Genomic DNA, 14,353 nt, shown 5'->3' with positions numbered 1-14,353 from the left:
GGACGACGTGGATAGGACAACTATGCTGAGTGAAATAAGTCAGAGAAGACAAATACTGGATGATCTCACTTATATGTGGAATCATTTTTTAAAAACCCCAATAATCATAAAGCAAGAATCATAAAAAAAACAAGAACAGATAGGTGGTTGTCAGAGGTGGGGTGGGAGGGTGGAGGTGGGCAAAATGGGTGAAGAGGGTCAAGAGATACAAACTTCCAGTTATAAAATAAACAATTCATAGGGGCATCACGTACAGCATGGTGACTACAGTTATTAATACTGAGTTGCACGTTTGAAAGTTGCTAAAAGAATAGATCTTAAAAGTTCTCATCATAAGAAAAAAATGTTAAAACTGCATGGTGGGGACTTCCCTGGTGGCGCAGTGGTTAAGAATCCGCCTGCCAATGCAGGGGACACGGGTTCGAGCCCTGGTCCGGGATGATCCCACATGCCGCGGAGCAACTAAGCCCGTGCGCCACAGCTACTGAGCCTGCACTCTGGAGCCTGTGAGCCACAACAACTGAGCCCGCATGCTGCAACTACGGAAACCCGCGCACCTAGAGTCCATGCTCTGCAATAAGAGAAGCCACCGCAATGAGAGGCCCGCTCACCGCAACTAGAGAAAACCTGCGCACAGCAACGAAGACCCAATGCAGCCAAAAATAAATAAATTAATTTTTTAAAAATTCCAGGAAAAGAAAACTGCATGGTGATAGATGTTAACTAGACATTGTGATCATTTTGCAATGTGTACAAATATGGAATCATTATGTTGTACCCCTGAAACTAACTTGATGTTATAGGTCGGTTACACTTCAATTTTAAAAAGAGTTCCACGTTTTTTTCTTTTAAAGCCATTTTAAACTTTTACTTGTATGTAGTTTTTTCTGGAAAACAGTTTAAGTGGTGCGATATCCAAACCATGTAAAAATGTCAATCAGACTCTGCATTCACACGGCAGCCACCTTGTAGGTAACACGGGGTTATTTAATCCTGACAACCTCCCAGGGCTGTGAAGCCAAGGAGGCCCTTTGAGCTTGCACGGCAAGACGTGGCGTGTCCAGAACCTGAACCCAGGTGGTTCCTGTGCTTTCGAGCTCGTGCACATTTCTACCCTGTTCCTCGGTGGATGTCTGTGTGTGTGAAAAATTCAAGTCGTCTTGAGTATATCACATAAACATTCATGTATACGAATAAAAGCAAATGGGCTGATTGCTGTACATAAGGCAAATCTGAGAACCGTGTAGGCTGCTGGTGGAGTCTTCCCACCGTTCACCCTGAATTCTGAGCTGCTTCAGTTCTTTATCTTCACACCCTTCAGCTGCCCCGTGCTCTTGGGGCTCTATTGTTCCCTCCTCCCCTCCTCAAATGTCTGACCTGAGTCCTGCACGCCGTGTCCTCCCCTGGGCAGGTGCAGGCCTTGGCTTCCTCCTGCCCAAGAAAGAGAGACGAGTGATTACAGCACAGCATGGGGGGAAGCATAAGGTTCTGCAAGGTCACACGGGCAGCAGCCCGCAGGTGGTGGGGGAGGGTCTCCTGGAGCTGGATCTTGAAAGGAGAATAAATACCCACTAGCCCGGCCTGGGGGCAGGGGCCCTGGCCCTCTTCCAGTTCCCATTTCCTCCATTTTCCCACTGCCCTTAGTGGCATCACCATCTCTCCAGGCTCCCAGGCTAAGGTCGAGTTGCCCTCTGTTCTCCCCTTCCCCACCCCTCCCATCCCCACAGCTAAGGACCCCAAAGTCCAGCCGTTCAGCTGCAGAAGGTCCCAGAGCCCTTCTTCCTCCCAGCTGGCGCCCTGGCTGGCTCCACGCTTTCCTCACTCTGCTCTGACCTCCAAGCAGCCATCGCTCGACTCCCCTTGTTTACCAGCCTCATTAGGCTCATCGAACAAGCAGGTCCCAGCCTATTGCTGAGTCTGTTTTCTCCCAATGGCCATGCCCATCACGCAGAACTGTCTTTCCCAGACCTTCACCTGCCCTCCTGAGATCCATATACCCTCCTCACTTTTGAGACTCACATCAAATTCACCCCATTTTTTAAACCTTTCCTGACTTCCTCAAGCAAAACTAGTCACTGTCCTTTGCTCCCCAAATCCTCTGCTCACACCTCTGATTCAGTAGCTGTTTTGAGCACTTGTATGTACTGGTTTGTGTTCCTGCCAGAAGGATGGCTCCCAACGGCAGGACTCATTTTGTCCTTGTACCCTTGCCACTCACAGGAGGAGCTCGGCGATTGCTGGGTACTTGGCAAAGCACGTTCCACCCTGAGCAGCTCCCAGCATTCCACAAAGCTATCAGAACTTCTAGAGCTCAGAAGCAGCAGCGCCCACGGCCCCCAACTGGCCCTGGGACACATACGTGCTACGACAGACCATGTTGCCTCTTCATTTTCATTCATCTCAAGGTATTTGCTAATTTCCCTTGTGATGTCTTGACTCATTGGTTATTTAGAAGTATGCTGTTAATTTGCACATATCTGTAAATTTCTCCAGTTCCACTCTGTAGTTGATTTCTAATTTCATTCCATTGTTGTGGGAAAACATACTTCGTATGTATCATTTCAATTTTTTTGCACTTAGTGAGGTTTATCTTATGCCTTAGCATATGGTCTATGCTGGAGAATGTTCCATGTGCACTTGAGAGGCACGTGTATTCTGCTGTTGTTGGGTGGAGTTGTCAATAGATGTCGTTTAGGTCTAGTTTGTTTAGGGTATTATTAAAGTCTTCTCTTTCCTTGGTGATCTCTGTCTAGTGAATCTGTCCTCTATTTTTAAAATATATTTGATGACAAAGGAAAAATTATAACACTGTTCAGTGGCATTTACAGTTCATGTACATGTAATATAAGACATCTACAACATAAAGGGGGGAAGGTAAAGCTATCTATATGGCCATAAAGTTTCTACATTCTACTTGAAATGGTGAAGTATTCGTTCTGAGTACTCTGTGAATAATTATCTATATTGGAAGCCCTAGAGCCACCATTTAAAAAACAACTATACAAAGAGATATTCAAAAACAATAGATAAATCAAAACGGAATGAGAATATTATTATACAAAATACTCAAATAACCAAAAAGAAGGCAGAAAAGAGTAAACAGAGGAATTAAAAATGGAATAAACAGAATCCAAATAATAAAATAGGAGACATAGATCTAAACATCAATAATTACGTTAAATATAAATGGACTAAACGTAACAATTAAAAGACATTGTCAGAGTGGATAAACAATACCTAACTATATGTTGAACAAGAAACTAGCTTTAGCTTTTCTTGTCATTTTATAATGACATACATACATCAAAAGTAAAGGGATGAAAAAGAAATATAGAAACTTTAACCAAAAGAGCTAGAGTGGCCATATTAGTATCAGACAAAGTAGATTTCAGAGCAAAGAAGATCATCGGGGATAAAGAAGGACATCACACAATAATAAAGGGTCAATTCACCAAGAAGGCACAACTATCCTAAATGTGTTTGCATCTAACACCAGAGCTTCAAAATTCATGAAGCAAAAACTGACAGAACTAAAGGGAGGAATAGACAAATCCAAAATTATAGCTGAAGACTTCAATACTCCTCCCTCAGTAACTGACATAATTAGGAGACAGAAAATCAATAGTGACACAGACCGAACAGGACCATCAACCCAGTGGATCTAATAGACATTTGTGGAACACTCCACCCATCAACAGCAGAATACACATCCTTTTAAAGTGCACATGGTAGATTCACCAAGGTAGACTATATCTTGGGTCATAAAACAAACCTTATCCATTTAAAAATAGTAACTAAAATCATGTAAAGTTAGTCCTCTGATCTTACTGCAAGTAGACCAGGAGTCGATAAGACCAACATAACAAGAGAATCTCTAAACACTTGGAGGTTAAACACCAGACTTCTAAATAATCGATGGATCAAAGAGAGAAAGTCAAGGGAAATTAGAAAATGTCCATATCCCTCGTGAACTTAAATGCAAAATCCTCAAGAAAAATTAGCAAATTGAATTGAGTAGTATATAAAAGGTTAATACAAACTCATCCATGTAAAGTCATGAAATTCTGAAAAATGCTGTACCATAGATGAAACTTGAAAACATAAGGCTAAGTCAAATAAGCCAGGCACAAAAGGACAAATAATGTATGATTCCCATTCTATGGGGTTCCTAGAATAGGCAAATTCATTAGAGACATAGAGTAGAGGGTACCAGGGGATGGGGAGTTACTGGTTAATGGGTACAGCATTTCTGTTTGGAATGATTAAAAAACTTTAGGAGATGGATAGTGGTGATGGCTGTACAACACTGTGAATGTATTTAATGCCATTGAATTATACACTAAAAAAATCGTTAAAATGGTAAATTTGATGTTCTGTGTATTTTACCACGATAAAGAAACAAGCCACGGAGCAACGAAGCCCGTGCGCCACAACTACTGAGCCTGTGCTCTAGAGCCCGCAAGCCACAACTACTGAGCCCGTGCGCCACAACTACTGAAGTCCGCACGCCTAGAGCCCGTGCTCCGCAACGAGAAGCCACCGCAATGAGAAGACCACGCACCGCAACGAAAAGTAGCCCCCACTCACCGCAACTAGAGAAAGACCACACTCAGCAACAAAGACCCAATGCAGCTAAAATATAAAATAAATAACTTTAAAAAAGCAATATCAAAAAATAAAAAATTATAAAATAGATAACCAACAAGGACCGACTGTATAGCACAGGAAATACTGCTCAATATTCTGTAATAACCTAAATGGGAAGAGAATTTGAAAAAGAATAGATACATGTATATGTATAATTGAATCACTTAGCTGTACACCGGAAGCTGGCTCAACATTGTTAATCAACTACACTCCAATATAAAATAAAATATTTAAAAAAACCCAAAAACATACAATCTAACTTATGGACTGTGTTGATAGCTAACTTTTATTTAAGAAAGGTTTCCTACTTTACCAAATGAAATGCCAAAAGAAATTTTATAGGCTGTTGGCTATGCTGTATTTTTAAATAATTATACTGTTTCAAAATATGGTATACCAATTGTCAAAACAAATTTTGCATTTTCTGTATTTTACTTCTCTCTCAAAATACACCTGTGCTTCCTTTTTATTTATTTATTTTTTTTGCGGTACGCGGGCCTCTCGCTGTTGGTTGCGTCCTCTCCCGTTGCGGAGCACAGCCTCCGGACGCGCAGGCTCAGCGGCCGCTCACGGGCCCAGCCGCTCCGTGGCATGTGGGATCTTCCCGGACCGGGGCACGAACCCGTGTCCCCTGCCTCGGCAGGCGGACTCTCAACCACTGCGCCACCAGGGAAGCCCCTGTGCTTCCTTTTTTAAAAATAAAATACATTATGAAAAACAAATCATACTTAAAAGTCCGACCCAGAATGTGAAGCTTAATTGACTGCTGCTGCTCATTATGGAAAGAATAAAATGTTCTCTCTCTCTCTCTCTACCTTTTTTTTTTTAATTAATTAATTTACTTTTGGCTGCGTTGGGTCTTCGTTGCTGCACGCGGGCTTTCTCTAGTTGCAGCGAGCTGGGGCTACTCTTCGTTGCAGTGCGCGGGCTTCTCACTGCAGTGGCTTCTCTTGTTGTGGAGCACGGGCTCTAGGCGCACAGGCTTCAGTAGTTGTGGCACGCGGGCTCAGTAGTTGGGGCACACAGGCTCTAGAACGCAGGCTCAGTAGTTGTGGCGCATAGGCTTAGTTGCTCCGCGGCATGTGGAATTCTCCCAGACCAGGGACCAAACCTGCATCCCCTGCATTGGCAGGCAGATTCTTAACCACTGCGCCACCAGGGAAGTCCCTCTCTATCTTTAAAAAAAAAAGAAACAAGCAAAACACGACACCACCGTGTGGGGTATATCCTGGGAATTCAAGGCAGGCCTAACATTCTAAAATCCAATGTAATCATATTAACAACTTAAAACATTACATGATCGTATCAACTAATACAGACAAAGCATTCGACATATTTCAATGTCCATTCATGATAAAGACTGTCAGCAAACCAGGAATAAAAGGAAATCTCCTTAACTTGATAAAGGCGTCTACAAAAAACCTATAGCTAACATTGTACTTATTGGTGAAAGTCTTTCTCCTTAAGACTGGAAACAAGGAAAAATGTCCTCGCTCACCTGTCTCATTCAAACTTCTGCTAAAATTCCTAGACCATGCTGTAAGGCGAGAGAAAGAAATAAAAGGCATACAGATTGGATAGCATGATTGTCTATGTGTAAAATCCCAAGTAACCTACAAAAAAAATGTTTAAAAACTCCTTGAATTAATAGGTGAGTTTTAACAATGTCACAGGATACAAGGTCAACAGACAAAAATTAGTTGTATTTCTCTATATGAGCAATGTACAATTGTAAGCTGATATCTAAAAAGTAACATTTACATCAGCTCTATGAAAAATGAAATAGCTATAACCTAACAAAACGTGTCAGGATGTGTATACTTAAAACCACAAAACACTGATGAAACTGAAGACCTTGAATAACTGGTCCATGCAGTGGACTGGAAGACATGGTAGAGGTGGTGATGCTCTCTGCCCTAATCTACAGATTAAACACGTCTACAATCAAGTTCCTGCAGAATATTTTATAGATACAGAAAATGTGATTGTAGAATGGATGTGGAAAGGCAAAGGAACTAGAACATAACAATTCTGACAAAGAAGTGTCAAGTTGGAAGAATCACACTACTTGATTTTAAGGCATATATAAAGCTGCAGCAATCGAGACAGTGAGGTATCTGTAAAAAGTTCGATGCATAAATCAGTGAAACAAAAGGGAGAGTCCAGACACAGACGCTAACATGGTCATTTGATTTCTATAGAGGGGCCATAGCAATTTAATGGAAAAGGATACTGCTATAGCAATTAGACATCCATAGGCACAAAGGCTCTGGACAAAAACCTTCCACTTAGTGAAAAAATTAACTGAAAGTGGGTCCTACATCTAAATATAAAGCGTAAGACAGAAGAAAACCTTCATGACCAGGGGTCCTAAGTCCTTAGATGTGGCAGCAAAAGCATGATTCAGAAAACAAAGAATTGATAAGCTGCACTTTATCAAAATCAAAAGATGTCTGCCTTGTGGAAGACACTGTTGAGAGAATGAAATAAACTACAGACTAGGAGAAAATGTTTCCCAGTTACATGTCTGACAGAGGACTTGCAGTCAGAATACCTCAAGTCCGCTCAAAACTCAACAGTGAGACAACTGTTGATGAAAATTCAATTAACAATCAAGGTAAGAAGGAAAAAAAGGAATTTTTTTCGAGCCAAACTGAGGATTATAACCTGGGAAGCCGACTCTCGGAAGATCTGAGAACTGTTCTACCTGTTAGATGTCGAAGGCACAGTCCTAAACAGTTTTCAAGACAAAGGATCGTAAATCAAAATGACTTACTTATTTTGCATAAAGTTCACAAAGCCCAGGTGCAAGTCACCATGACCCCCTGCAGAGCTGGGAAAGAGCGCGATTCTTTCAAGAAGTCACATTGCAAGCTCAGAAGAAAGGAGAAAGGAAAGCTCTTTACCTTCGAGCAGCCACTCCCATCTTTGAGGAGGTCTGGTTAACGTGTAATGCAGATGTGCACTGCTCATTAGGGAGGGAGGGGTAAGCCCAGGGGACACAGACAGAGAACTTGATGTTTAAATTTTCTTGTTCTGCCTTAAAATGTAGATTTTATCTCATCACAACAAACAACCGGATTAAAATATGGGCAACAAGTAAAACACAGAGTTTACCAAACAAGATACATGGCTGGCAAATATGCCTATGAAAAAATGTCCAGCAATATTACCTGTGAGGGGCTAGAACAGAACCATGACAAATTCTGCTACACGCTTTTTAGAATGGCTTAAATTACAAAATCCTGGCAATACCAAGTGCTGACAAGGGCGCTGTACTTCTGACGGGAACGCAGCACTGAGGCGGCCACTCTGTCAGCTTGGCAGCCTCTCGTAAAGCTGTACAGAACACCCGCTAGAGGACCTGACAGTCCACTCCTCAGTCTTTTTCTTTTTTAATCCACTGGAAGTTTTATTTCTTGAGGATTTTATCCCAACTAGTCGTTTAAAAACCAAGTAACACAGCCCCGCGGGGTAGGGACTGGGGACCGCACCTCCCTCCTCACCATGGACAGCAGTGGGAAAGAGGGAGGGGACGGGGCAGGTGGCTACAGCAAGACAGCAGCAGCAGTAACGGGGGCAGCTACCCACCCCCCCGCCCCGAGCCAGCGCCCTCCTCTCCTAGGCCCTGGCTAGAGCCCCTATGGCTTGGGGCAGTGGGCAGAACCCACCCCAGGCCCTCCCCCATCCCTCCTCAGCCTCCTTGGGGCTCAACCCATTTCTTCCGGCAGGAGACTGAGGCACACAGAGAAGAGGGCGTGGGAGAGGTGGATGCCGGAAAGGCAAGGAGGTGGCACGAAGGAGGTGAGAGGCTTGGGCGAGACTCTGGCTTGGAGGCCTGAGTCTTTCTTTAGAGGACTTATAAGCAAAGTTTTCCTTAAAGGGCCAGAGAGTAAATATTTTAGGCTTGTAGGACATAGGTCTCAGTCACAACTAACTACTCAACTCTCACAGCACAAAACAGCCATAAGACACCACATAAACGAATGGGCATGGTCGTGTTGCAGAAAAATTTTATTTGCAAAAACAGGCAGCCAGGGACTTCCCTGGTGGCGCAGTGGTTAAGAATCTGCCTGCCAATGCAGGGGACATGGGTTCGAGCCCTGATCCGGGAAGATCCCACATGCCGCGGAGCAACTAAGCCCGTGCGCCACAACTACTGAGTCTCCGCTCTAGAGCCCACGAGCCACAACTACTGAGCCTGCGTGCCACAACCACTGAAGCCCGCGCGCCTAGAGCCCGTGCTCCACAACAAGAGAAGCCACCACAATAAGAAGCCCGCGCACCGCAACGAAGAGTAGCCCCTGCTCACCGCAATGAGAGAAAGCCAGAACGCAGCAACGAAGACCCAACGCAGCCAAAAACAACTAAATTAATTTATTAAAAAAAAAAAACAGGCAGCCAGTCCACACAACGGCCATAGTTTGCAAACCCTTGCCCTAGAGAAATGAAAACTTGTGTTCATTGAAGAAAAAACTGATAAAAAAATGTTTACAGCAGCTCTCTGCACGACCACCAGAAACTGGCAACAACCCACATGCCCTACAACTGGGCAATGGATAACCCTGTGGTCCGCTCACCTGTGGAATGTTACTCAGCAATGAAAAACAATGAACTATTGAGGATGCAAAAACTTGGATGAATTTCAAAGGCATTATGCTGAGTGAACAAAGCCAGTATGAAAACACACAGTATGATTCCATCCATAAGACATTCTTGAGAAGACAAAACTATAGTGTGGGGAGTGATCAGTGCTGGGAGGGTGTGATTCTAAAGCAGCCGTGTGAGTCAGTTTGGGGAATGATGGAGTTGTTCTGTATCCCGACCGTGGTAGTCATTACATGAATCTATGCATGCCTTAAAATTCATGAAACTATACACCCCACAATGGGCAACTGTTCTATGTGATTATCTACCAAAGAATACCAACGTCAGTTTTCCCTAATAAAAAGACAGTAATCATCACTTAGGTGCGTTCATTTCTTCACCACCTAATCCCTCAACCGTTTGCAGGCTGCTTTTTGCCTGCACCATTTCTTTCAAAAATCAACTTATAGGAAACAAGTCTAAAGAGTTTTCCTCAGTCATCATTCCTGATCTTTTTGCAGCATTTTACACTGTTGATTATTCTCTCCTTAAAGCTCTGTGTCTTAGCTTCTGGGACGCTGTAGTTTTTGGGTTTTCTGTCAGCCACACTGACTGCTACAAGTAGTATCTATTTTCCAACACAACTCTTTCCTTTCTAAGTTCAACGTCAATAGAACTATGAGAGCTTTGCCATCCAACACACCAGACACACATGGCAACTGAACACTTGAAATGTAGCTGGTCCTCCTGAGGAACTGGATTTTTTAATTAATTTTAATTAATTAATTTAAAATTTAAAACTTGCTATTCAGTTCAATTATTGATAACTTCTAAGTATGTTCGGGACAACTTGGGTATATGAATCTATTTTTTCAACCCTAAATTTTATGAAATCTAAACGCAGATTCAATTTCCACAGATCAGATTTTGAACGCTTGGTACAAAGAAAAGAATGTAAGATAGTTTATTAACAATTTGCTCATATTAATTGCATGCTGAAATTATGTTTTAAATATACTGGGTTGAATAAAAGGCTATTCAAATGAATTTCTCCTGTTCCTTCTTATTTTTTAAAGTGTGGCTTCTAGAAAATTTTAAAATCCATGTTGGGTCACATTATATTAGACAGCACTGATTTAGGGACTTCAATTTCCAGAGACACATACGTACAAACACGCATGTGCGTGCATTCCCAGTGCTACCTACGAGTAGTTTAGGATTACTGTGGAATCGTACAAAATAAGAGTGCTGAGAAAATGATGGGATGAACTGACGGCATGAGTGATTCTGAAGAAAGAGTCACGTGATTACATGAAAGACAAGGTGTCTGCCAGGGATGATAAGCCGCCGCAGAGGACAGGTGGACTTGAGGAGATGAAAAAGCTCCTGATTTGATCAGCATCAATGCTGGATGCCTGTCAGTTCAATTAATTCAGAAGTTGAGGACTCAGATTAATCAGGTAAAACTGTGGCTGATGAAAGACGTCATAAGTGATATTTCTATGGATTCAACTCTCATTTGAATTAAATTTGTAATGCATCAACATGAGTGATGCAGCCATTAGAGTGGAATCCATCCCACCGGTAAGGTGGTCCTCGGAGAGAACATTACAGTTAGCTGTGTGATTTGGGGGAAGGATAATTACTTGTGAGAACAAGTTGGGATGGATCTGGTCCATGCTGGGAAAAGATGTGGGCTAGGATGGACATCTTCCTGGAGAAGAATGTCTATTTTTAAAGCCCAGCAGGACAGACTCATCCTCCCATTTGGTGAAAACTGAAGTTTCAAAGCTTAATAAATGTATTTAAGAAAAGCCTCTTGAGTGCCTCAAGGTTTTTTCTTTGGCTTACTCCTTTTCAATATATTCTCGTAAAACAGATTAAAGGTAGTAATTTTACCAGGTGTGCTTGGCAAAGTTGCTTTCCTGTCCACTCCTTCGATTTCCTTATCTGTCGACTTGAGCATAATAACAAACAACATTACCTTCACGAAGTTGTTGGAAGCATCAAACGAGTCAATACATGTGAAGCTGCTGGGCTGCACCCCGCAGGCCTACAAGCCCTGTGCTTGCCCAGCTTCAAGACAGAAGAGCCCGGAGTCAGCAACAGAGACATCGATAGTTTAATGGATGGGGGAGCTTACACGTCTGAAGCAAGATCCTGGAGCAACACCCCACTGTGTGCAGTGGACCGAGGGCAGGACAGGGTGGCGTCTCCACTTCCTCGGGGAAAGAGAGATTACCAGTTATAGGGGAATTGACTTCAGGTGGGCTCATTAGTTACCAGGGAAACCAGTAGAGGGGCAGGCCCCTCACCACTCCCTTGATAAGCTATCATTAGCTGGGACCTGGGGCAATTACTGGGTGGGCCAAAGGTTAGTTTGGTTTTTTCCATAAGGTGCCTCTAGCAGCACTTAGTGGTCTTTAACTTCATTCGAAACAATTTTGTTAGACTGTATGTGACAGCTGTCATATCAGCGTGCATTTAAAAAAAGACATCAAAATTGGTTAATTTTTGTGTAGCCATTTTAATATTGAAGATGGAAGGAAAAAAGCATTTTCGGCATATTATGCTCTATTATTTCAAGAAAGGTAAAAACACAACCAGAAAACACACACACACACACACACACAACCGAATTGCAAAAAAGGATTTGTGCAGTGTATGGACAAGGTGCTGTGACTGATCAAACGTGTCAGAAGTGGTTTGTGAAGTTTCGTGCTGGAGATCTCTCGTTGAACGATGCTCCACGGTCAGGTAGACCAGTTGAAGTTGATGGCGATCAAATCGAAACAATAATTAAGAACAATCAATGTTATACCACGCGGGAGATAGCCGACATACTCAAAATATCCAAATCAAGCGTTGAAAATCGTTTGCACCAGCTTGGTTATGTGAATCGCTTTGATGTTTGGGTTCCACGTAAGTTAAGCGAAAAAAACCTTGACCATATTTTCACACGTGATTCTCTACTGAAACATAAATAAAAAGGTTCCATTTTTAAAACCGATTGCGATGGGCGATGAAAAGTGGATATGTACAACAATGTGGAACGGAAGAGATTGTGGGGCAAGCAAAATGAACCATGACCAACCACACCAAAGGCCAGTTTTCATTCAAAGAAGGTGGTGTTGTGTCTATAGTGGGATTGGAAGGGAGTCCTCTATTATGAGCTTCTTCCGGAAAACCAAACAATTAATTCCAACAAGTACTGCTCCCAAGTAGACCAACTGAAAACAGCACTCGCCGAAAAGCGTCCGGATTAGTCAACAGAAAACACATAATCTTCCATCAGGATAACGCAAGACTGCGTGTTTCTCTGATGACCAGGCAAAATAAAAAAAACTGTTACAGCTTGGCTGGGAAGTTCTGATTCATCTACCATATTCACCAGACATTGCGCCTAGGGATTTCCATTGATTTCGGTCTTTAGAAAATTCTCTTAATGGAAAAAAATTCAGTTCCCTGAAAGACTGTAAAAGGCACCTGGAACAGTTCTTTGCTCAAAAAGATAAAAAGTTTTGGTAAGATGGGATTACGAAGTTGCCTGAAAAATGGCAGAAGGTAGTGGAACAAAAGGGTGAATACGTTGTTCAATGTAGTTCTTGGCGAAAACGAAAAATGTGTCTTTTATTTTTACTTAAAAAACGGAAGGCACTTTTGGCCCACCCAATACTAGGAAGATCAACTGCCCAAGGTGGGCTCTTCCAAACCAGCCACCCTTATTCACATCCAATACGATTGAAATAAAACAGAACCAGAATGTTCTGTTTTATTTTCCCTCTTTATAAAGGCAATAATTGCTCATTGTGGAAAATTTGGAAAAATCGAAAAATCAAAAAGGATAGGCTGTAAGAGGCCAGGTTAGTTCCATGTGTTGGATAAAACTGTTTTAAGTCTATTAAAAAAAGGATCAAAATTATCCATAACCATAAATTCTAAACTCCCTGTATACACGGATGTGATCTTTTTAATCCTAAAACCTACTGAAAACATTTTATGAAACTTGTTTTAAGCTAAGACCTAAAAATTCAAATTCCAAAAACGAGCGCTTTGACGCACACGACTGGCGCCGAAGAGTGACGTCAGCACCGGGTACACCCCGTCCGCCTCCAGCGCCTGTGGGGCGGGCTATTCACGGACGTTGCTTCTCGCGGCCCACGTAGTCGCTATGCACTTTCTGCCGCGTCACACAGCCCGCGAGCGTCTCATTTCCGCGTCGCGCAAGCGCAGTCACCTCCGCGCGCCGGCGCCCACGGGCCTGCGCGGCGCACAGGGCTGACGCGACACGCACGCACGCACACTCGCAGGCGCGTCGGGCTCTCGCCGGCGACGGCGCTGCGTCACGGACCTTTGGGCGCCGCGCTCCCGAGACCGCAGCCGCTGCGGCCTAGGCGCTGGCGTCCCGCGCGCGAACCCTGGTCGGCGGCGCTATGAGGCGCAACAAGGCCGACGTGGAGCGGTATATCGCCTCGGTGCAGGGCTCCGCCCCGTCTCTCCGGGAGGTGAGCGGGCCGGGGCGCGCGGCCTCCAGGCGGGCCCGTGGGCGGCGGCGCCATGGTTCGCGCTGAGGCGCGGCCGGCGGCCGGGGGGCGGGGAGGCGGCGGGGCGGGCGGCGGCGTTGGCGCTTTCTCTTCCTTCTCCTTCTTTTTTTTCTCCTCCACTTCCTCTCCTCTTCGTCCCCGGCGCCCGGGCGGCCAGGGAGGCGGCCCCGCTGCGCCCACGGCCCGGGCTCCGCGCCGAGGCCCGGCCGCCCTGCCGCCCCTCACACCCCGCCGCTCCTCACAGCTGCTTTTACCGGCATTTTGTTTTTCAGCGGAGCCCTGGTGGGGTCTGAATTTCCTCCCGGGCCTTGTGTCCGGGGCAGATTTTGTGGCCTTCCGGCGACGCCTCTCGGGGTACTTTACCTCCTTGGAGGCAGATAGCGAGCTGGGTGCACCGTGGATCCGCCAGTCGCTGGTCGGATCCCTGGTCGCTGTCCGGGGTCGAATGCAGCTCTGCCCCGCACACGCTGTGGGGTTTGAGGTCAGTGTAGCTTACTTCAGCAGTAGGGCGGCGTTAGGGTACTGACAGGAGCTTTAGGAGGGTCTTTGTTAAACGTTGAGGGCAGTGCTCGGCG

At 44.4% G+C, this 14,353-nt stretch overlaps 1 protein-coding gene across 2 annotated transcripts in view; it reads left to right on the top strand.

Moving 5' to 3' along the window:
• The first annotated feature begins 13,581 nt into the window (after window positions 1-13,581).
• The window catches only part of RGPD4 (RANBP2 like and GRIP domain containing 4), a 51,445-nt gene continuing 50,673 nt past the window's right edge, over window positions 13,582-14,353 (top strand). The window contains exon 1 of one of the 2 annotated variants that reach the window (XM_019931305.3): window positions 13,582-13,739. In XM_019931305.3, coding sequence (XP_019786864.1) covers window positions 13,668-13,739 — 72 coding nt within the window. In that variant the 5' untranslated portion in view covers window positions 13,582-13,667. Of the gene's footprint in view, window positions 13,740-14,235; window positions 14,260-14,353 lie in introns of those variants that run through there. The other variant, XM_073790924.1, reaches the window with a different exon arrangement.

The sequence above is a fragment of the Tursiops truncatus genome, chromosome 14 (genome assembly GCF_011762595.2).
Source record: "Tursiops truncatus isolate mTurTru1 chromosome 14, mTurTru1.mat.Y, whole genome shotgun sequence".
NCBI classification, from domain to species: domain Eukaryota; kingdom Metazoa; phylum Chordata; class Mammalia; order Artiodactyla; family Delphinidae; genus Tursiops; species Tursiops truncatus.
The sequence above is the reverse complement of the archived record's forward strand: the minus strand, read 5'-3'. Positions and strand labels throughout refer to the sequence as shown.